The following is a 23,750-nucleotide window of genomic DNA, read 5'->3' on the forward strand; positions in this document are numbered from 1 at the left end:
CATCAAAGTAGCCCCGATCTGTCTGTTTCTCACACGGTTTGTCTCTCACACTCTGATTTCTCTCTCAAGCCCACGCCTTTAAACAAACCATGCACAAACTCAAACACCTTTGTGTAAGAATATGCTATGTGAGGGATTAAACATTTTCTTTACATCATGTTTTGATTATATTTTCATATTTTAATTTCAGTCTTGCAAACGCTTTATCTCAGACTGACACATTGATTTAAATGTGACCAAAATGAACGTGCCAAAGCATGATGGACATCAGGGTAAAATTCTATTTGACAAAATCAGGAAGGACAGATTACTACCATATAGATCATTGACTATCAACAATAATGTCTTTAGAATGTTGCCTTAAAGTGATGCTACAGAGGTTTGTATAATTTCAGCCAGTAGATTTGAAAGTAGAGGTCACGAGCCAAAGCGGGTCCCCGAAAATTGTGCAAAATTGGTGTACAACCAGGACTCTAAAGTCAGCCATTTTGGTCGCAGATGCTCCTCAAAATCCGTTCATCATTTGAGAAAATCTAAATGCATATTCCCATTTGACTGAGATAAAATGGATGGCATGTAGTTGCAGCTTGGACGTTTCATCTGTAAAATGTGAAGAATTATCATTCACTATAGACAGTGATGGGCTAATATGGTTATTATAAACAGCTATAATGTTGATACAAATCTCTGTCATTGAAAGTCATTTGTGGAATATTTGGTTTCTACATTGTGTAAAAAGCACTAGGCCCAATATAGGCTATATCTCAATTGATGTCAAAATCTTTTCTGGTATTCCTTCATTTTGTGTTTTGCTACTATCTTTTAGAAGTTAGGAGCACCAGTGCTACCAATACAAACTGTACATTTTGTGTACAACTTCATCCATTTCGTATGATAGGTTCCCACTCAGCACTTGTTTTGGTGCAGTCCCGACCGACTTTGATTTCAACGTCCAGGGACGTTGATTTTTGATCCGGTCCAGACCTGCCTTTATTTGGCCAAAACATAGACATCTATGTTTCACAAGTTTGGACAGCATAGCGCAATACAATACATTAGAGCACAGCAGAGTACCTACAGTACATTACAGTACACAGTACATTAAATAAAAGTATAGTATTGTACAGTAGAGTACAGTAGAGTACAATAGAGTAGAGCACACTAGAGTACAGTAAAGTGTGGTGTACTGTGTTGTACCCTACTGTACTTTACTCTAATGTAGGCTACTCTACTCTACTGAACTGTACTGTACTGCACTGAATTAAACTAAACTTTACTGTAATGTACTCTACTGAACTAAACTGTACTGTTTGGGACCGTACTGTACTGTACTCTACTGAACTAAACTGTACTGTTTAGGACCGTACTGTTCTATACTCTCTACTTTACTCTGCTGTATTAACTGTGCCATACTGTACTGTACTGTTCAAACTTGTGAAATATACCCTAGACGTCTATGATTTGTTCAGATTTGAATCTGGTCAGCACCATCCAAATGTGTACTTGTTTTGGGGGTGGAGCTCATTAGAATAATACCAAGCATTCTTTGCAACTGTTTGTTTTTGCATTTCAATTTTGGTCATTCAGCAGACGCTATTATCCTGAGCGAGGTACGTGCATTGAACTAAACAATAAGTGGTCTGTTGGTTAATTCTGAAGGTTGGACTGTCAGTTGGAAAGATTCTGATACAAATGGAATTTGAATTCCAATTCGTACGATATGTTACAAATTCGTAAGTGCTTAAGAGCCCCTTCAATCTCTTTAAAGAGAAGACTATTCTAATTGCTATCAGAAACTGTACGTTATTGTGTTTTAACTGTACGTTATATCAGCTTTTCACTCTCAGCTTGACTCCCTTGCCCTCTCTGGGGAGGCTGTGACCGAAGTGCAGCAATTGAAGCTCCATGGATTAAAACCTGTTTTCCCCAATAACTGTCTCTGTCATCTTTTATTGTTTCCCTCACTTCTGTAGGATGCATGCTATCAAAGGAACCACAGACCAAATCAGAGGCCGTCGGCACTCAGGGACGACCCTGTCTCTCATTTCAAACTCAGATTAAAGCCCACTCCCCACTTCACGAGGATCAGGGGCCTCAGTAGCACCCTCCGCTCCGGGACCCCTGGTTTCAACTGTGTGGGAGCCGGACCCAGTCACACACCAAACGGCAACCAACCACAACCGTCGCTATCCGCTGCACAGTGACTGGAAAAGCAGGCCTCGCCCGGGCCCCGTTCTCATTAGCTAGCTCAAGGTTGAGTGTGAGTATGTTTTGTGTTTGGCCCCTTTGAAATGATAATACAAGATAGGGCCTTTGAACAGGAGTTATTATGTGTTTTGGAGAAAGGCCTGTATTTCTGGGATGGAATTTGGATGTTTCGCAGAGCACTCGAAGATGCCTTAGTTTAGTCATAGCTCACAGTAAACGTCTCATAAGGCTCTGCTGTTTAGGGACGGTTTGGCACATTATTCCTGTGAAGAGGTGTGATGGGTCAGCCACTAGTTTATCTGGTGCAGTGTAGGCCTACAGTGGGCCTATGTGTGGTTGTGGCAACGCAACCTTCAGAATTTCTCCAGAACGATGGTCCCCCGTTTCTCAACAGTCAAATATGAATACCCCTGTCGAACCAAGTACGACATGTCAAACCATAGCTCATGGTTTACTAGATGTTAACAGGCTCTCACATTGCCTCTGGTGGACAAGTACTTGCCATGTTAATACATCAACTTGCCACCAAGTAACTTCAGCATTGTAAAAAGGCATGGACAGAGTGTAATCTACTGAATCTTGGGCTGGGTTGTGGATCTGTGCAAACAGCAGAGCCACAGAGCTCCAAGTTGATTCTGTGTCAATGTGGCGTGGCACCATTCGTCCTACTTGTCTGTCTTCTCCTCTCTTCTCTGTAGATCTCAGTTAAGCTCCCTCAACTTTCGGATGAAATGGTATCATCATGAGCCACATGACTTGAATGTGGACCAGAGTGACATTTGACGTATGCGGTAAGAACGAGTGCATCGCCCCTCTGTGTCTTATTCATGTGGTTGAGGCAGGATTATGACTTGATCCAATGAGTTGAACTGGAGAAGTGAGGCTGGGGTCAAATCTGCCTTGAATTAAACCAGTGTTGTAGCAGAAATAATTCCATCACCTCCCCCAAGCCCAGTAATACAATTGGAGGAAAGTGTGTGCTTGTGTTGGCCTGCCGGAGCCCCTGATCAAGCCACAGGTTGGTGTCCATTACAGAGAGCAGGGTCTCTGCTGATGGTTCAAACACAGCCCACGGCTCCAGCTTCAAAAGGCTCTGCTCACCGCACCCACTTATAGCCAACGGCGCATGTCAGTTAGTGTGGACCACACTATTCATCAGTTATGGCCAGCTCTGGGGCCATCCAGCACCCACAGCCCATAGTGAGTCGTCATTAGTCCAGAGTCAGGCCCCTCCCCTCCGGAAAATTCTCACGCACTGGATTTTGTAGGAGGTGTGGTGTAAAACCACAAACCCTTAAGAACTGTCACACCAACAACAACCCAGCCCTCCCAGCCCTTTATCCCACGTTCTAAAACGTTCACCGCAACACAGATAACTCTTTTTAAAACTCTTTCCAAAGCTGTTGGAAAATTTGGCCTGGACGTGTGTCTTTTTAAGATGGCTCATTTTTGCCTCCTGCTCCTCCTTCTTATGTAATTGCCTCTTGTCCATCCACACCCCTCTTCCCTCCTGTGGTACCGCTCTCACACACATAAAACATCTCATAGTATTACCAAGTACTGTACACTCCTCCTGACAGAGATGCAGACCATCTCTCTCTCTCTCTCTCTCTCTCTCCCCTCTTCCCCTCCTGTGGTACCGCTCTCACACACATAAAACATCTCATAGTATTACCAAGTACTGTACACTCCTCCTGACAGAGATGTAGACCATCTCTCTCTCTCTCGCTATCTCTCTCTCTCTCTCTCTCTCTCTCTCTCTCTCTCTCTCTCTCTCCCCTCTTCCCCTCCTGTGGTACCGCTCTCACACACATAAAACATCTCATAGTATTACCAAGTACTGTACACTCCTCCTGACAGAGATGTAGACCATCTCTCTCTCTCTCTCTCTCAATTCAAGGGGCTTTATTGGGAAACATGTTTACATTGCCGAAGCAAGTGAAATAGATAATAAACTAAAGTGATAATAAACAAAAACTCTCCCCCTCTTCTGTCTCCATCTCCATCTCTCTCCACATCTGGCTCGGGTCCAAGGCAGGCCAGCGATGTGTGAGGGGATGAAAGGGTGACTCTCATATTGGCTGGCTGCACCAGTCCACTTCCACCCAGTCATGCTTCTCCCATCCTAAACATCAGCCCAGCTGTTGGTGTGTGCATGTGTGTGTGTCCTACTGCATCGTGCTAGCTCCCCCTAACCTCGGCAGATGTGCGTGATTGTAGGCCTACAGTCATGTTGGCTGTGGTCTCTTCTTCGTCCTGACACTTACATTGATTTGAGTGAAAGCATGCACTAATTGTACTCCTCTAAGGAAATTAGTGCTGTCCTTGCTTTCAATTGTGCATTATAATACATGTTGTTAGTAACTACAGAATATGTATTACATGCTTTACCAATCAAAGCAATGTCAAATGGTCTGGATAACTGAATTAAACTGATTCATTTGGAAGTTCTATGTTGACTGTTCTATGTGATTATTGACAGAGGTAGGCTTACCCCTTCTAAGGTAAAACATGTCAAAAGCCATAGTAAATCATGTGTTTGACATGACATATCACCTCATGAAGCAATAAACTGACACTACCATTCAACGTCAACTACTTTAATATTGCCAGCCAGCTATAAACATCTTCAAACCCTTCAATGTGCCGTTACAATGGACACATCTTCCTTGCATTATTATTTGCTAACTTGGCCGAAGCTTCCATCTTGGCTTTATGAATTGTCCCACCAACCCACCACACGGACAGGGCAAATGTTAGCTCCTCACAGTGCTCCATAAACAATTGCAGACACACACACGCTCACGCTACAGGGAGGAACATGAAAACAGCACTAATAGGAAAAAGATGAGTGGACTTAGAGCCTGTGCCATGGAGAACATTTGGTGAGGAGAGAGGAGAGCAGGCAGGCAGGCCGCTGGACCTAACTTTTTAGGCCTTGCTCTGTTGGAAGGGGAACAGCATGGGCTGTGATATAATTATTACAGTATGCCTCACTATATGCAAAGCAAAAGAATATATGACGCAAAGTAACTATCAACCTTGAATTTCCAAGTTGGCATATCACTTGCTACTCATCCAGTAGGCTAGCCACCATCAAAAGGCCTTTCTAATATCCAGACACACCATATCACCACATTATTAGCCCATATTTTTAATAAACGTTTCTGTCTACCTTTCTCAAAACCTATTTTTTGTTAATTCTGGTTGGCTCGTGTAATATTTGTTATTTCCTCTGATTACCTCCAGGGATGAAACAGTCTCTTTTCATGTGGTCCAGATTCATTCAGCCAATGTCTTTGTAGCCTGCTGTATTTTTATTCAGATGTTCCTCTCAACAAACCACAAAGACCATACAGTATTTGATGTGTATTAGAGGGTATGCTGTGGTTGTAATCAGTCCTGTCCTGTTGATATTTTGAGCAGTTTACGGTGAGTGCTGTGTGAGCTAGCAAAGGGAGAGGCCTTGTCTGCGGTGGAGGAAGAAGTGTGTCATCCTGTTTATTTTCATTTTGGTTTGCGCGATGATAACAAAAAAATATTGCGGTGTCCACGAATCACAGCGAGCTGCCCCCACTTCAATGAGGGACCACAAGGTCTTTAGAACAACATTTTTGCTCAGAGGGAGAGCTTCAGAAGTTACAGCCATTGTGTTAATGATGGGTCACTAGTGATTCCATGAGCTGTTTGTTCAGATTTGGGGATTTTGGTTATGCATAAAGGCATAAATCAACTCTGCATCCTTTGCTGTCCTGATGGGGCTTCAGCGTCTGAGGACCAACCCTGGGCCACAACTGTCTACACAGACGAGATACAGCCTCACTCTGATTTAGGCCTAACAGCATGGTTGCCTCTACTCACATTGTCTGCGTGTGGAAATCCATCTCCCTACTTTCCACCCTTCTCTCATCCCTTCTTATTCTTTCTTCTTATCTCCCTCTTTCATTACTCACTGTCCTCTCGCTGATGCTTATCCAATAAGACAGAACAATATTTGGACAGGTGTTCCTTTTTATATGCATTATCTTTAAGGGGTCTACTGGACGGGTGCACCACGTCATTTCATTGCAGTTTCATAAGGAATGAACTGGCATCATACCCTGGTTCACTGTAGACCGCCATACTGTAGTCCGCACTGTACTGTATGCGTAATTCTTAACAATAAAAAACTGTTTAGCACCAATTTTCCTTTACTTTTTTAACTTTCTTTTTTTCCCCGTTTCAGACAACTGTGGAGGCCACATCTGGAAGACAGATGTAATCCCTGAGCATGTTCTCTCTCTCTTTCTCGCTCTCTTTCTCTCGCTTGCGCACACATATTCACTCTCTCCTCTTTCTCGCTCTCTCCCCACTCTCTCTTTCTTGTTCCTTTCCTCCCTCTCTTTTCGGGAAACATGAGAGCTGGACTAATTCTCTCCCTCCCTCCCCCGGCGGACCACCCACATTCGGAAACGCCTAGCTGTTCCACAGGCAGGGTCTCTGTCAGCTTAGAGAGAGAGGGAGAGAAACTTAAAGAGAGAGATGTAAAGATGGGTTTGACTGATGGTTTTAACAGAGTATCAATTACATCAATGTCAAACCCGTAACCTACCCTTGCATAAAGAGAAAAGAGGAAGCTTTGAGAGCAGTGCTTCAGTGTTTTCCAAAGTCAGAGGCACTTTCACTTAGGACTCCACACCACTATTATTAATGCCCTATATACGCTGCAGCAATTGTCCTCAGCTAACACACACAGCTGCAGATGGTCCGTCTATAACGGAGGTCTCCGTTATCTATCATGCATCATGTGAAAGTCTTATTTTCGAGATGTAGCCTATACTCAACTCCTAAATATAGTGCTTGAAAATTTGGGCCAATAAATGGCTATATTCAGTCTGAGGGAAATGTGTAATTGTATGCTTTAAAAGTATCAACTATGTGACATATACAGGACACAACAAATTGCCTTAGAGATGATTGTATTTTTATTTCCTTAAGTTAGCAGTAAGGTATTCATTTTCAGTTGATCATATTTGATGTATAACGTCAATGTTTTGGTCAACGTCGCCACCAAGTGGATCATGTATGTAACTTCCCCTTTATTTGTAGTCTTTAGTAGACCCTACCATACCTTCTATAATAACTGGTTTAGAAAATATGACCAGTCAAAATAGGCATGCCAGCAGTGAAACAACCAATTTTAGAACAAGTATTGTGAGGACTGTACGTTGGTCAAATACAAGCCAATTGTGTTAATGCTCAATAAAACAAGTGCAGTGAAATGACAAAGGGAAACTAAAATTGTTCTACTTTATATTCACCATTTCCAGCACCACCCCAACATCAACATATGTGAAAATGGTGCGTTCCTATGTTTTGTAGTAAAAAATAAAGAGGAAGATGATTATGACTAATTGTGAGTAGGCATTATTAAAAATAGCAAATGGTTGACGTCATCATTGGAAAACACTTATCTTTCTCAATATGTTTTACTACAAAACATAGAAATGCATCATTTTCACATATGTTGATGTTGAGGTGGTGCTGGAGATGATGAATATGAAGTTGAAGAATTGTGAAATGTCCCTTTAAGGTTAATAACTGGAGATATGGATCCCATTGCCATTATTTATTTTTCTCTGTCTTCGGTGTCTTCCTTCTCCCCACTTCAGTGGCTACTGAGCCCACAGTGGCCCCCAGCATCCGCCCAACGGGCCCACCTACAAACAGGCCAACGAAAGCCCCCAACAGAGACTCCATCCTCAGCATCTTGGGCAGCCTCCTCAGCCACCCTGTCAACCCCTGCCACAGGGACGAGAGAAATGAGGGAGAGGAGGAGGCAGGAGAAAGAGAGGTAATACCCTCGGTGTCTATGTTCAGGTTGTGCACACTCCTCTCTGCCTCCTCCCTAACTCTTGCCATCTCTTCCTCATCTAGCTCTTCCTCTGGAGGTGAGGCTGAGGAGGGCACCTCTTTATTTAGCTCCTCTCCCCCTCTTCCCTGCCACACTATCTCTGCCTGCTTCTCTCTCACCCTGGCCTCAGCCTCCTGGTAGAGGGGGCAGCTGTAGAACTCCACCCCGCTCTCTTTTACAGTCTGTTCAACCTTCTCCAGCAGCTCTTCCACACTCTTCCTCTCATCCTTCTCTCCTCTACTCCTCCTCTCCAGAGAGTGATAGCGGTCTCCACACATTACCACCAGCTCCAGTAGGTCTTTGCGTCTGGTGGCGATGTACTCGTCCAGCTGTTGTCCCAGAACCATCTGGTCTGTGTGGGTGAAGAGGACCAGGGTGTGTCCACTGACTGCAGTGGGGCCAAAAACCTTCTCCAGGGCCTCCAGGGCCCGCAGCTCCATGTCGGCCGGCCGGTCCACAGGGACACACAGCAGGAAGGCATGAGGCCCCGGGGCCGACAGGGCCACACAAGAGGAGACATGGTGCCTCACCTCCTCTGGGGGGCGCTCTGAGCAGAACCAGTCTTGGGCGACTACCACTGATACCTGCAGGCAAAAACAGTGTGTAATGTTAGATCCTCTGGTTGTCATTTAAGTCATTTGATCAGTGTGTAGGCTACTGTCCTTGTAAAGAATCAACAAAGTATCTTACCCATCTCCCTGCTATGGTTCCTCTGTGCTTCTCACATTCCTGAGTGACAGCTGGCTCACTGGCAGTCTGGGTAAGGAAAGCCTGGCGGCCCAGTATGGCGTTTCCAGCTGCACTCTGTCCTGCTCTTGTCCCGCCGAGCAGAACCAGCCTCAGCTCTGCATTGGGACAAGACGAGGAGATGGAGTGTTCTTAGAAAGGGAGGATTCAGTAGCCGCACACATCACAAGCTTCGTCATCTGATCTCTGCTTTCATTTTCCGTTTACATTAGTACTGTTCAATAAGAAAATACTTTGGTATCTCTGAAAGTTCTGCCAGAATATGTATTGTAACAATGAAGACATTGTACATATTTTTCCTGTGAGACAAAAAATAACTAAAATCACAAAACATCTCATAGAATATACCAGTGTTTCCCACACTTGGTCCTGCCCCCAACCCTGGGTGCACGTTTTGTTTTTTTGTCCTAACACTACACAGCTGATTCAAATAACCAACTCATCATCAAGCTTTTATTATTTGAATCGTCTGTATAGTGTTAGTGAAAAACCCCAAAACGTGCCCCAGGACCGAGTGTGGGAAACCCTGGGCTATGAAATGTAGAATACGATAAACACGTTTAATCGAATTTCAAAATACAGACATCAGCTCAATCGCAGTGCGGAGATAGCCTCCCTCACATTCTAAAAACTGACAGGCCGTGAAGTGCGTTTGTGGCAAGTTTACAGTGCACAAGCGAGTATGAAGCAGTCATAAACAAACGCGAAGTCAACACTTCCTGAAACCTGCGTGAATAACTGGCAGGCTACACGTACCTGTTTGTGGGGGACCTGATGCCATATCTTGCTTGTGGGATATTGCCAGATATTCTTGCCGTATTTAGTATGCACTCTAGTCAACTTCCTCGTTCCTACGTCTTGACTCACTAGAAGAGGGATCGGTCTGTGCCGTGTGCTTCTGCAGTCTTCAGGGCGTAGCCGTAGTCATTGCACTTCAAGAACAGCCTGTTTTAGCATGCTACGTTTTTGTAGGGTATTTTGACGCAGTGACAAAAAAAGTAATGTAGGCTGACTTCTTCAAATACAAATTATGCAACATCATTATAACCAATATGTTCATGGCATACTTGCCCAAACTTCCAAAAATCGAATCTGTGTAGGCCGATAATCTGCCAGAATTTAAAAGGATGTGCAATATATTATGTCAGGGGTATTCAACCGCGGTACTGCAGGGGTCCAAGAAAATATAAATATTTGTATTTCAATGTTTTTATGACTATTTCTAGCAACAACAGAATAAACGAATTTTGAATGGCACCTGCAGTAGAAAGGAGAATACTTTATTTATCAACTCCCAATATTTAGCAATAATATTTAGCTAATTCGATTAGATTCGTTTATTAATCACAATGACAGGGTCTCAGATGTAATTTCAGGGTACAGTGAAATTCTTAAGCTTCACCATCCAACAGTGAAGGTCAAAAATATACAAAATTACACTGTCTTTGGTATTATTATGCAAAACACCCCAGCCATCCTACAATCTAAGCTTGATGCCCTCAATCTCACACAAATGATCAATGAACCTACCAGGCACCATCCCAAAGCTGTAAACACGGGCACCCTCATAGATATCATCCTAACCAACTTGCCCTCTAAATACACATCTGCTGTTTTCAACCAAGATCTCAGCGATCACTGCCTCATTGCCTGCATCTGTAATGGGTCAGGGTCAAACGACCTCCACTCATCACTGTCAAACGCTCCCTGAAACACTTCAGCGAGCAGGCCTTTCTAGTCGACCTGGCCGGGGTATCCTGGAAGGATATTGATCTCATCCCGTCAGTAGAGGATGCCTGGTTATTTTTTTTAAATGCCTTCCTCACCATCTTAAATAAGCATGCCCCATTCAATAAATGTAGAACCAGCAACAGATATAGCCCTTGGTTCTCTCCAGACCTGACTGCCCTTAACCAACACGAAAACATCCTATGGCGTTCTGCATTAGCATCGAACAGCCCCCGTGATATGCAACTTTTCAGGGAAGCTAGAAACCAATATACACAGGCAGTTAGAAAACCAAGGCTAGCTTTTTCAAGCAGAAATTTGCTTCCTGCAACACAAACTCAAAAAAGTTCTGGGACACTGTAAAGTCCATGGAGAATAAGAACACCTCCTCCCAGCAGCCCACTGCACTGAGGATAGGAAACACTGTCACCACCGATAAATCCACTATAATTGAGAATTTCAATAAGCATTTTTCTACGGCTGGCCATGCTTTCCACCTGGCTACCCCTACCCCGGTCAACAGCACTGCACCCCCCACAGCAACTCGCCCAAGCCTTTCCCATTTCTCCTTCTCCCAGATCCAGTCAGCTCATGTTCTGAAAGAGCTGCAAAATCTGGCCCCCTACAAATCAGCCGGGCTAGACAATCTGGACCCTTTCTTTCTAAAATTATCTGCCGAAATTTTTGCAACCCCTATTACTAGCCTGTTCAACCTCTCTTTCGTGTCGTCTGAGATTCCCAAAGATTGGAAAGCAGCTGCGGTCATCCCCCACTTCAAAGGGGGGGGGACACTCTTGACCCAAACTGCTACAGACCTATATCTATCCTACCCTGCCTTTCTACGGTCTTCGAAAGCCAAGTCAACAAACAGATTACCGACCATTTCGAATCCCACCATACCTTCTCCGCTATGCATTCTGGTTTCAGAGCTGGTCATGGGTGCACCTCAGCCACGCTCAAAGTCCTAAACGATATCTTAACCGCCATCGATAAGAAACAATACTGTGCAGCCGTATTCATTGACCTGGCCAAGGCTTTCGACTCTGTCAATCACCACATCCTCATCGGCAGACTGGATAGCCTTGGTTTCTCAAATGATTGCCTCGCCTGGTTCACCAACTACTTCTCTGATAGAGTTCAGTGTGTCAAATCGGAGGGTCTGTTGTCCGGGCCTCTGGCAGTCTCTATGTGGGTGCCACAGGGTTAAATTCTTGGACCGACTCTCTTCTCTGTATACATCAATGATGTCGCTCTTGCTGCTGGTGAGTCTCTGATCCACCTCTACGCAGACAACACCATTCTGTATACTTCTGGCCCTTCTTTGGACACTGTGTTAACAACCCTCCAGACAAACCTTCTTCCCCCAAAACCAATTCTTCCTTTGGCCGCCTCTCCTTCCAGTTCTCTGCTGCCAATGACTGGAACGAACTACAAAAATCTCTGAAACTGGAAACATTTATCTCCCTCACTAGCTTTAAGCACAAGCTGTCAGAGCAGCTCACAGATTATTGCACCTGTACATAGCCCATTGATAATTTAGCCCAAACAACTACCTCTCCCCCTACTGTATTTATTTATTTTGCTCCTTTGCACCCCATTATTTCTATCTCTACTTTGCACATTCTTCCACTGCAAATCTACCATTCCAGTGTTTTACTTGCTATATTGTATTTACTTCGCCACCATGGCCTTTTTTTGCCTTTACCTCCCGTATCTCACCTCATTTGCTCACATTGTATATATACTAATTTTTCTACTGTATTATTGACTGTTTGTTTTACTCCATGTGTAACTCTGTGTTGTTGTATGTGTCGAACTGCTTTGCTTTATCTTGGCCAGGTCGCAATTGTAAATGAGAACTTGTTCTCAACTTGCCTAACCGGTTAATTAAAGGTGAAATAAAAATAAATAAAAAACACTCACTGGAGTGTCTGACATAGGCTTTGAAAAGCACCTGCAAATAGGCTACCAGTGCCACTGGCTACTGGTACTTTGCTGTTTTTTTGACATACATGTTTGACAACACATGACTAACCATTGTTTAACTAGTTAAACAGCTGCTCTTAGAGAAAATGTGTTACCTTTCTACATAATAGGCTATGCTAGAGTTTATGTGGGGAGGTCAAAATAATGAAAAACGAATGATCAAATCTATTAATTTTAAAATTATGATGACTTAATTCACCTAATGATAAGACAAAACGTGATATTTTTCGGGGGCTAATGTAGAATGGGAGTCCCTGGAAAATCGGTTTGACTGGGAGGGGTCCCTGGGCAAGAACATGTTGAAGACCAGAAATTCTGTTAACAAACTTTGCATCTGCACAGTTCTTCCAGTCAATGTGTTTTTGTAAAATGTTCTGTGTAAATGAAGTCTTGTGTTATGTCGATACTGATTATTTGTCGCCACTTTCGTATACACATACCGTGATTGGTCGCCACAAATGGTTTGTTTACATTTCTACCGTTGTAGCTAGATGAAGTAGACCTACACCGCCATCTAGTGGTCGCGTCGGGGCAACAGTTGTTGACAACGTAGCGTTGTAACTGAGCCCTTTTCCGAACGCCTCGATCATACCAACAGTTGTAACGCAAAATGGTACGCGCATTGTCATATATATATATATATATATATGTAAACATTCATACACATAGCTCATATATTATACAGCGCCAAGCCAAACCGCCTGACTCAAGTCATCTTACGTACCCTTGCTAAAACAGGAACTAGCTCACACAGCCAGGAATAAAACTACCCCCCTAACACTATCCCCTCAGCTTTGTTGTCTCCCGACCCCAGGAAACAAAGACATTCCATCGCATGAACACATACACCCAGACATAAAAACTGCCCCTCTACCTCACGAACCCCTGACACAAACATCTCCTAGTATAAACACATCTCATCCCCCCTACTGGTCGGGTGCCAAGAGCAAAGGACTTTTGCTGTGCACCAATGGGGCCCGCTCTGGCTAGAGCAAGGCCCGCCTCCAACCCTTTGTGACCAGTCAGAAGACCAAAACGACAAGACTCCACCTACTTTATTCTATGTATAAAAATGAATGTAACAGTTGTATAAGGCCTCTTTTTCACCTGACTCCTTGCCGAGTTATATGAACTAGATCCGTGCACGTAAAACTGCGGGACAAGATATCTTTGACTCATTAAAACTGTCTTTTGTTACAACTGAAATCCACTCTGTCCAGCGTCCGTGATTTGGTCTCAACTCTCCAGTATTTAAACACTAACAGCATCATATAGGATGTGTGCAACAAAAGTTCAACATTCACCTTCTGCTACCATTTCTGTCAAGTCGTATATGCCTATAGTTCGATAAATCCAACGTATGCACCACACAGAATGCACTGCAACTGTCTCTGCAACGCAATGTAAAACGCAGCGTTCCATCGGAAATGTACTTCTGATGTACCACAATTCCGGAACTGTCAGTGTGATCGAGGCGTAACCCTGACCTCGTTCTTCTAAACTGCTTCATCATTTCACCCAACCTGCTACATTGGTTCTCCTAACCTGACACGTTAATTATCCTAACCAGCCATGTTAGTTTGCTTACCTTGCTATGTAAACAAACCATCTGTGGCGACAAATCATCAGTATCACCAAACATTCTCTCAATTTCTAAAACGTATGAACACAAAGTTAATTATACAGTCGACCAAATTATGCTAGATTTTACTTCTTGGTTAACAGAGAATCCAAAGCACTTCATTAGGGAAGGTTTTTCATTCCTCCCTGGCTGGGGCATAGAGGCATGTGGAAGCACAGACAGACATAGTGTTCTAGTTCTACTCTGTAGAAAAGAGCACATCATCCTCAATCTGACAAGGATCCTGAGGATTCACAGCTGCTGCAGTTCATGTACAATTCCCTTTTCTCACTTAAAAATAGCAATTTCAGTTGTAGGTATAACTGGCCTTAAAATGTAAATTATCTTGATACACTACAATGGTTTGTTACAATAAATACAAGCCTTATTCATTCATTGGTTTGTGTTTAGGAGTCTGTAGTTGAAAGAAGGTGGTAGTGGTACATACCAGTCATATAAGTCTGCTATGCTCAGTCTGCATGTTGACACTGTCATTTTTATTGTCAACATTTCCATACTGTATACTCATAGGAAGAGATGTATTCATGAAAATGTGGCTTACAGCTTTGTGCTTCAAAAGCTACAAATACCACAACAGTAGTTTGATTGCAGTTGCCTCAAAATGTTTCTACCGTATACAAATTTCATTCTACAGTCAAAATCTAAACCTTAATACTCAGTAAAATAGCATATATACAAAAGAGCAAGTCATTATGCAATTAAGTGGTAAAACAAACATGAATAATTGTCAAAATATATTATTTTCATGGTACGTTGATGGAAGAGGAACTATGGTGGACTTGGGCCCTGGTTTGTCCTTTTGGGTAAAAACTAGCCTCTGGAGATACTGTATACACACAGAAAACACACACGCCCGCACACATTCCCACACCCACAAGAACATACAGTTAAATCTGAAGATGCTAACAGATATGCCAGAGGTAAAGAAAAGAGTGTGCATTAAAATAGGGTTCAGTAAAAAAAAAGAAGAAATTAACTAATTTTAAAATACATTTTAAAAACTTGTTGAAACTATTAATATCTACGTTTTCCAATGTCTTGCTGCATAAATCATAGTCTGCATCCCAAGCCACGCTTCTATAATGGGCACTCTCACTCCAAACGTTTTACTTCATGGCGAGGACACTCAGTAGACGGGAAAGGAATGTTTCTGTTGGCTTCACAGCCCTGGCATGATGTAGGCAATGTTGTCCAATGTGTTGGACTGAAAGAGAGATAAAAGAAGGAGAGAAATGTTTCAGGCTGGCCTTATGCAACACACTTGCTATCACACAATGTGCTGTCACTACAGCCACATATTTTTACTTTACAGCCCAAGTGGGAGATGAAACCTTTCAGAACAACATTTCAAATAGATGGCAAGGTGTGCGTGATTTACCAAGACTTGGCGGGGACATCCGTTGAGCTGGGGGATCTGTGCTGTGAGGCAGGTCAGGGGTCCCAGGGCACACAAGATGGAGTCCAGCAGTACAGAGAGACTGCCTGACACCGCCACCATCCCCTGAGTGAGGTGAGAGCAGAGGCAGTTAGTCTAGTGGTCACACACACAAATCTTTGTTCAGTCTTTACTCATATGAACGTGATAATGAGACATTTCTGTGGTAGGTGAAGAGAGTACATTTGGACACAACAGCTAAGTTAAAAGATACAAGAAATAGGTGGTTGGTGTGTGTGTACCTCTGTCTCCTGTAATCGGTGGCCGATGAGGGACAGGGACTCTCCCAGTAGTTGCAGGTGGGCGGCCGCATCGATGGGGTCGACATCAGGGACCCGTGCTGGTGACAGGGACACACCCACAGACACCCGGTTGGGGGACACCAGTCCTGCTGCCAGCCCCATGCCCTTCATAGAGCCTGAGACGCATACAAATACAACACACGCAGTGACCAACTGACCATGTCCTGTGGGCTACTCAGAGAGAGATAAAGCAGCATAGAGAAAGGACAGGACTACTGATTGACTTGGTATCCCTGTCTAAGCTGATAGAGCTGCAAGGCCAATGTGGCTGCAGATGGGCTCTTACTAGGGATGCACCGATATGACATTTTTGGCCGATACAGATATCGGATATTTCCCATGACAAAAAAACCCAATAGCAATATTTAACATTTTAGCGGCCTTTTAAGCATTCTAGTACAGTTAAATAGTTAACGCACACACATGGATGCAGCGGTCTAAGGCACTGCATCTCAGTGCAAGAGGCATCACTACAGTCCCTGGTTCGAATCCAGGCTGTATCACATCCGGCCGTGATTGGGAGTCCCATAGGGCAGCACACAATTGGCCCAGCGTTGTTACATTTCACGTAAACCCTGTTTGTCTGCATCGAAGTAGCAGTCCTTGTACCTAGCATTAAGCATGGTGGTCACACAGTAAAGAGGCTCAGAGAGAATGCCACCGAATCGCTTGTTCACAGCCTAAGTTATAACCCCACGGTCGGTGTGGGCAGTTTTGTTGAGCAGATGATTCAATGCCATGACAGAGGGTATCTGCTGCAGACGCAGTTGATTAGCTTATTTCTCCAGTCAGTTGTTTGAATGGCACTAGGAGTGTGTTCATGTTTTCAAGTTTCAAACATGTTCTCAAGTGCCATTGAAATGGCAGCAGCAGTATGAGAACAAGCACATTCTTGAGCATGCAATACCGCTTTCCTCAGTAGGAAATCCTCGTTGACAGACTGTGCTGTCAGACTCAGCATGCTCATGGATGGGGCTGACATCGCTGGTCCAAATGTCAGTCGTGATAGCAAGTAGCATAATGAATTCCATTATCTTGGTGTTAATGGATTTCGCCTTTGAGTTGTCTCGCTGAAATGTTATTACTCTTTCAAATGACTGCTCAACTTGAACTTGTTTAGTTGTTGGAAGTGTGTGCTTAGTATTTTTCTGCTTTTGTTCTGTGTAGCACTGTATTTTTTTGTGGCGTCATTAAGTCATCTACTTATATATGTATGCACGTCAGCTTTGACATCGGTTTTGCACATCGGCATTAAACTAGACATCAGGCCAATGCCGATGTTGGCATTTTTAGCTAATATCGCTCGATTCCGATATGCTCACCGATTTATCGTGCATCCCTAGCTCTTACCTTTGCTTTTGACGCCATCTGTGGAGCTCTTGCGTTTGACTGTGGTGGCCTCAGCTTTGTTCTGCTTGTGCTGCAGGTACTGAGCTTTCTGCTTCCACACCTATGTGTATATAGAAGCAATTTAGGCCATGGACCATGGCTCATAGAATAGTGCTGGCGGGCCATTCTTAAATTGATTTCAAAAGTTTATCAGAATTATCAATCAAATCTCTTTTTAAATTGTTCATTTCAAGTGAAACTTACCAGTTTGTCTTTTTCTGGGAGCTGTTTCCACACCTCTGCCAACTTTTTGCTCAGCTCCCCAAACACTGCAAACAGCAAAGTCTTTCTTTAGGTTTTGTATAGCATATGTACCACAATCATTAATAGTTACAATGTAATTATAAAAAGGGATAACTCTGCCCACCTAGTCCCGGCTGCTCTGCATTGATGTTGACCCTGTACTCTTTACAGAACACCTGGTACGCTGTTGTGTTCTTCTTCTTGGGCTGAGAAAAAGGAGCAGCAGGAGATGAGCAGAGTATCTATATATAAAGCATTTCACTACACCCGCAATAACATCTGCTAAATCTGTGTATGTGACCAATCAAATTTGATATTTACTGTACATATATCTACTGTACAAAATGCAGGAAACACTGTCTAAAAGCCTAAACTACCAATCTGTTTTGGTTCTTACCTTATCTTTCTCCTTCTCGTGCTTTTCCCTTTCCCTCTCCTCCTTCTTTTTCTTCTTCTCCATCATTGCTACTTCATTACTTTGATGATGGTGAGTAAGGATGGGAGTAGGGATGGGGGCCCCCATGGCATACATTCCACCAGCTGCAGAGTGATTGGCTGTTCCATGGGTATGGGTGTGGCCTCTCGATGGGTCCCCTGGAGAAAGCATACAAGGAGCACATATTAGAATGCATAATAAAAGTAACTGTTGAAGTAACCAATGTTAAACATCTTTCTGCAATAGGACTAAGGCAGACTAGAGGCAGCGTTCCAAAAGTTTCTAATCACCTCCTGATCCTTTGCTGTGCTTCTTCTCTCTCCCGCCTTTGTCTTTCTCTCTGTCCTTCTCTTTCTCCTTTTTCTTCTTGCTTTTCTTGCTCTTCTTCTTTTTCTTTGACAGATGCTTGTACGAGTCGTCTATCACCAGCTCTCCTGCCTCCAGTTCGCCCCCCGAGGAGGAGCTGTCTCCCCCCATACCCCCACCGTAGTGCCCTGACACACAAAAGAGAGAGGACATAGGGTTCATGCAGGAATCAACACAAATACAGGAAAAGTGGTTAAGGGCACATACAAATGAGTTTCTAATAAAGTCTCTCATAGCGATAAATCTAGCCAAAGGCCCTCTTACCCTCCACCTCCACTTCTTTCCCCACAACAGGCAGTGGATCTCGGCTCTGCTGCATCTTCTTGGGGACTTTAGAGAGCTGTTTCCGGTCTCTGTCCTTGTCCTTTTTTATCCCCCCTTTTGAGGATGAGGAGGAGTGGGGAGGGAAGGGAAAGCCCTCTCCTTCGGCCTTCTCCTTAGGCGAGACCATGAGCTTCATCCTCAGCCCATCCGGCTCACGTATGTTCAGGAGATCTCCTTTAGGGGTACCGGTACCACCATGGAACAGAGACGACGACTTGGAGGAGTGCTTTTTGGAAGAGGAGGATGAGGACATAGGGCGGGAATGAGAGGAGTGGCTGCCTTTGCTTCCTCCGGTGCTCCCATCACGTTTGCGGTCTTTGGAGGAGTGGGAGGAAGAGAAGGAGGGATAGGACGGCTTCTTGTGCAGGTGTGGGCTCGGGTCTGAGCCGGTGGCCATAGGGGAGGTGATGGCCTGTAGGAGCCCCATGGCTGTGTCTGTGGGATGGGAGGAAGACGAGGAGGACAGGGAAGGGGAGTGGTCTGACGACTTTCGCTTCTTCTTGTGGGGAGGTGGGCCTGAGCCTTGCTGGTCTGGTAAAGAACATCGTGAAGGGAGAGTGAGAACATAATAAATCAGTTCAGCATAAAATTCATGCAAATAATTCAGTATTTTTTATTGACAGAGCAGAATTCCTTCCTCTCTTACCTCTGTAATAGTAGTCTTCACTGTGCTTTTTCTTCTTCTTGTGGGAGTCCCCTCCCAATAAGAAAAGTTCTGAGTCCTAAATGAAAAAGTCAGAATTTGACTAAATTTACAACCAATAGAAACTACAAAGCATTACATTGTGAAACCAGTGTTCTGCTGTTACCTTGGGCCGTTTCTTGGAGGACTTGCGGACCTGTGCAGCAATCTCCTCCTCCTCTCTAAGCAGGTCCTTGTATGATCTCCTCTTCTCTCTCTGACTGCGACCAGCCACAAGGCCCACTTCCCCTTCCATCCCTACCTCTGAGAAAGAGAGAGTTGCAATGCACACTGGGAACATCAGGCATTGCATGACAATTGGAATGATGATGATGGCTTTTAATAACTCAATTATTGACAGATTTCTTCAAAATAACATAAGAGGCACAAGAGGAAAGAACTGGCACAAATTACCAACTACTCCTTTCTTCTTGATCTCCTCAAAAGCCATGATCTCTCTTTTCTCCTCAACAGGGTTGCTCGTCTCTCTGTGTCACTAACAAAAGCAAGATATTAGAACACAGTCATAGGGATATGGAGGAAACATCAGCCACTGACTCAGCCAATATAACACATACATGCAACTTGTGACTTGGAGCAGTTTTACTGCAAAATACAGGTTATTTACATTTCACTGTGAACTGAAGGATGTCAAAAATAAGAGACAGACAACAATAAAGAAGTATTTTAACACCAAATTGATCAAACTGAGTAAGCCCCTTCAAAAAGCAAGATCTGCCTTGTTACAACTCGCCACCACATATGGGTGATGAGAGAGGACATTCAATTGCTGTCTCTCCTTAAACTTTGGATAACCGTCTACACTGATAAATAGCATGCTTGAGCCTATAGTAATAATAGATACATTACAAAACTGAAGTGTGTTTAGGCAATTGAAGGATAAATTCCCGCCTACTTTCGAAAAAACACACAAACACACCCCCTTTCATTAGCTGAGAGTCCCTAACTCCCAACATTTGCAACCTCTTCTAACTCGTATTGCTGATTATGTGCTGGGTTATCCGGAAGGTACTGCAATAGCAGTCCGTGGCTTTTGGTGGATCTAGGCCTATGTCAGTCTAAACGGACAAATAAATAAATGTTCATGCATTTGGTTCATAAATTCTGTTTTAGCATGCTGAGGTGAGAATATGTGAATTTTACTGTCGCAAAGAGAGAAGAAATGTACAATTATATGTAATTTTACTACCTCTCCGGATTCACCAATTTACGCGGTTCCAGTCGCCATCTTTGATATCAGTCAACAACGATGCGTGTCGATAGGGGGAGGGACTTGACTGGGATGTAGCGAATCACAACAATGAAATCGTGTACGTTATTGTAGTGCACAATGTCAATTGGCTGGAAATATGCATTGCGTCTATTAATTTCAAGATATTGTAGCCAACATGTAACAATTACTTTTCATTTACTAATTCTATGAATGGATAATGATAACTGCATTAACTGACAATGCATATTGATGTTACACCATCTTTTTCTTATAAAGCAGAGGCAACAAATATTTCCAAATATTTTATTAATCCATTAACTCAGATTGTTACAACCATTTACAACAATGACCAAGATTCATTTTTACAGTAAACATTCATGTACAACACATGCAAGGCAACAGATAAAAAGGCCCGTACACAAAGATGTTGAGAGGAAGACCAACACAACAATCAAGGGTAATGAGTTCATAAAGATTTTTATTATTTACTTTATCACAATAGTATTAACATTACCCCGCCGTAAACAGAAGAATGTATCCACAAAGAGAGCCCCCTCTACATATCCCCCAAATTCTGCTTCTGTAGACTGAGTGATGTGAAGCTGGCCAGCAAGTCAGTTACCTCATCAACCTGAAATAGAAGAGAAGCCATAATTGTCACCTATGAAGGCTCATTCAGTCCTGTAACAAGTAATCAGAATGATACCAAAAAACATGTGTGTGTGTGTGTGAGAGAGAGTGAGTTAAACACAAATGTGTCTTACCTGTTCTTTGGTGCGTGTGTGCTGCAGCTGTGTTGAGATATGATCCAGTCTCTCTCTGGCCTCACTCTGTCCCATCACATTCAGGTACTCCCTCAGCATCTGAATGATCTACAGAGCCATGGAGAGAGAGCATTTCAGACTGCACAAATAAATGTTGGTATACTAATGTTTACATAGTGCTGTTGTAATAACCCCTTACTACCTGTGTGACCTCCCCTCTAAGAGTTTCTATACTCCTTGAGTCTCCTTCCTGCAGGATGTTGAGTTTGGAGCGTGCTAGGTGCAGGGGGGTCCTTCCTGCTCGGTCTAGGGCATCCACACGTGCTCCTGAACAGAAACACAACATTAACACGTTATCATTAGCAGGTGTACAGTATATATGTCCATGTGTGTCCATACAGTATGGCTTCTCACCTCCTCTCAGCAATGTGGTGATTACAGGCACGTGGTTGGTACAGGCCGCTGCATAGACATAGACAGGTGCAGAAGTGGAAAGAATGTGGAAAATATACATTTGTCAGATATGGAAAAGTTCAATCAAAATAAATTGTTAATCTTTTACTTTTCTGCCATTGGGACCTAAAGTAGCAATGTTGTACACCCATGAACTGAATGCTATACTTTCAGTACCATGTGTTGTTCTTACCCAGATGGAGAGGGGTGTTCCCAAGGCCATCCCGCTGGTTAGGGTCAGCGCCGTAGCTCAGAAGAAGTTGCACTGGAAGGAAGGGGACAAGTTAATAATTTGTTCACAGTAATGCTGCTGTGATTATTATCAGTTCATAACAATGTCATTACTGTTGAGTAATGAATCAGGAGCCCCTTGCACTTCTCAATTTGACTTACCGATGCTCTCGTTGCCATTACAGGAGGAGAAGTGGAGGGCTGTTCTTCCTTTGTCATCTGCTGCACAAGGGTCTACGTCTTCTAGAAGAAGCCTGCGCACTGGATAAAAAAAAAGACAGAAACGTTAAACACCTGAAAGGGATACCATATATTACTTGGTCTTCTTGAGTCTCACAATAGTTGATGTTCCAATAGTCTCTTCAGTGCCTACCCGTATCAATGTCGTTGCCATTGGCAGCGTCTCGAAACCTCTTCACCGCTAGAGAGAATGAACAAACAAGCCAAAGTTTAGGTAAACATCCGGTAGAATGCTAAACTCTGTGCTTTGAGTGTTGACATGCCTATCACCATCTGATGTATTAGGCTAGTATAATGCATACTGATGATACTTTTGTCAAAGTTCAGGAGCCATAGGCAGATGCCTTGCATGACATCCCGTCCCTCCACAGCATTCATACAGCTTTACACTATTCATACAGCTTTACACTATTCACACAGCTTTACACCTCATGACTGGGTGTGGAATTCACGGCTCTCTCCATCAACACAATATTTTTCTCCAATGTTGAGTGTGTGGAGTTTCTGTACCATAAATATCTTTCCCAATGGGCCCCACATTTCGCCGGGCTCTCCCTTGTCGCCTCGCTCTACACCCTGTCACCTTCCCGGGTTTGCTGCTCGCCACACCCGCCCCTGACCCAACTCGACTGGGTTCCCATAGCAAGTGGAGGTACCGAAGTTCTTGTTCAGCGGTCTGTCCCGTACGACTCAATCTCACGGTGCCCTCTCCAAAGCCAGTTATCCCAAATCCCTCAGCAGCACCTCCATCCATCCTCTCATCATTTATCTTTAGTTCACCCTCTTTCTCATCCGCTTCTTTTGGTCCAGTTCCCACCGTGCATTCACCCTCAGAGCTTGAACGTTCCTCGTCAGAAGCTGTTGCAACAATTGGACTCCACCCGTCCATGTTCACCGACTCATGTGGAATATTTATTTTGGCGTTTCTCTCTTCAAAATGATCCTCGTTCGCAAGCCAGTACTAGGAGCTACGAAAATAGTCATTTATGTTGATGAACTGACTTGCAACTTTGAATACGTCGTTTATTTACTCCGTTGACATCGCTGGCTCTAGAACATCAATACAGAATCTATTCTACGCATTTTTACCATTGTGGCTCATATGTTCATGCTTTCAATTCAAGATGCGTCCCTGTTACAAGAACCAAAATGTCTCCTGTTTCATTATTTAAATTCTCACGAGAACAAGCAGTAAAAGGCGCTCCTATTGTAAAGAGGAACGTTGACAAGGACTATTACCAATCAGAGCCTACGTTGTTCGTTCCCTCGAAACAAAGCACCCACCCCCGTACAAAAGAAGCCAATGAGCAAGCGGGACACGCGGGATGTGTGATGCAGTATTCAATTTCGGGTTAGTTCTACGTGAACTCCTTGGGACCATAACCTTAACCAAACATGGAAACATCTGAGCTTTATGTTATCTCTCTTTAATGTCTTACATCTGTTG

General features: G+C 43.6%; 3 protein-coding genes across 5 annotated transcripts; all 3 read right to left on the minus strand.

Moving 5' to 3' along the window:
- Positions 1-7,154: 7,154 nt before the first annotated feature.
- LOC110538494 (GTPase IMAP family member 6) lies at positions 7,155-9,994 on the minus strand. 2 transcript variants are annotated; one of them, XM_021625345.2, is made up of 3 exons: positions 9,605-9,994; positions 8,792-8,979; positions 7,155-8,685 (listed from the first exon to the last, which is right to left on the minus strand). In XM_021625345.2, the coding sequence occupies exons 1-3, from the start codon at positions 9,627-9,629 to the stop codon at positions 7,813-7,815; spliced, it is 1,086 nt and encodes a 361-aa protein (XP_021481020.1). In that variant the 5' UTR covers positions 9,630-9,994; the 3' UTR covers positions 7,155-7,812. The 2 variants fall into 2 exon arrangements, with proteins under 2 accessions (XP_021481020.1, XP_021481021.1); XM_021625346.2 differs by having other exon boundaries at positions 8,792-8,946; positions 9,605-9,967.
- A 4,259-nt stretch (positions 9,995-14,253) lies between these two features.
- On the minus strand, positions 14,254-20,699 carry hmgxb4a (HMG box domain containing 4a). 2 transcript variants are annotated; one of them, XM_021625347.2, is made up of 13 exons: positions 20,592-20,699; positions 19,796-19,877; positions 19,509-19,645; positions 19,346-19,421; positions 18,640-19,230; positions 18,300-18,503; positions 17,971-18,167; positions 17,698-17,779; positions 17,535-17,599; positions 17,292-17,391; positions 15,882-16,057; positions 15,583-15,705; positions 14,254-15,408 (listed from the first exon to the last, which is right to left on the minus strand). In XM_021625347.2, exons 2-13 carry the CDS (start codon positions 19,830-19,832, stop codon positions 15,364-15,366), a joined length of 1,833 nt encoding a protein of 610 aa, XP_021481022.1. In that variant the 5' UTR covers positions 19,833-19,877; positions 20,592-20,699; the 3' UTR covers positions 14,254-15,363. The 2 variants fall into 2 exon arrangements, with proteins under 2 accessions (XP_021481022.1, XP_036794481.1); XM_036938586.1 differs by lacking the exon at positions 20,592-20,699 and adding an exon at positions 20,010-20,172.
- A 205-nt stretch (positions 20,700-20,904) lies between these two features.
- LOC110538496 (ankyrin repeat domain-containing protein 54) lies at positions 20,905-23,464 on the minus strand. Its single transcript, XM_021625348.2, has 8 exons — positions 22,814-23,464; positions 22,437-22,484; positions 22,226-22,324; positions 22,026-22,097; positions 21,794-21,841; positions 21,582-21,706; positions 21,380-21,487; positions 20,905-21,246 (listed from the first exon to the last, which is right to left on the minus strand). Exons 1-8 carry the CDS (start codon positions 23,190-23,192, stop codon positions 21,172-21,174), a joined length of 954 nt encoding a protein of 317 aa, XP_021481023.1. The 5' UTR covers positions 23,193-23,464; the 3' UTR covers positions 20,905-21,171.
- Between the last annotated feature and the right edge of the window lie 286 nt (positions 23,465-23,750).

The sequence above is a fragment of the Oncorhynchus mykiss genome, chromosome 12, assembly GCF_013265735.2.
Source record: "Oncorhynchus mykiss isolate Arlee chromosome 12, USDA_OmykA_1.1, whole genome shotgun sequence".
NCBI lineage: Eukaryota > Metazoa > Chordata > Actinopteri > Salmoniformes > Salmonidae > Oncorhynchus > Oncorhynchus mykiss.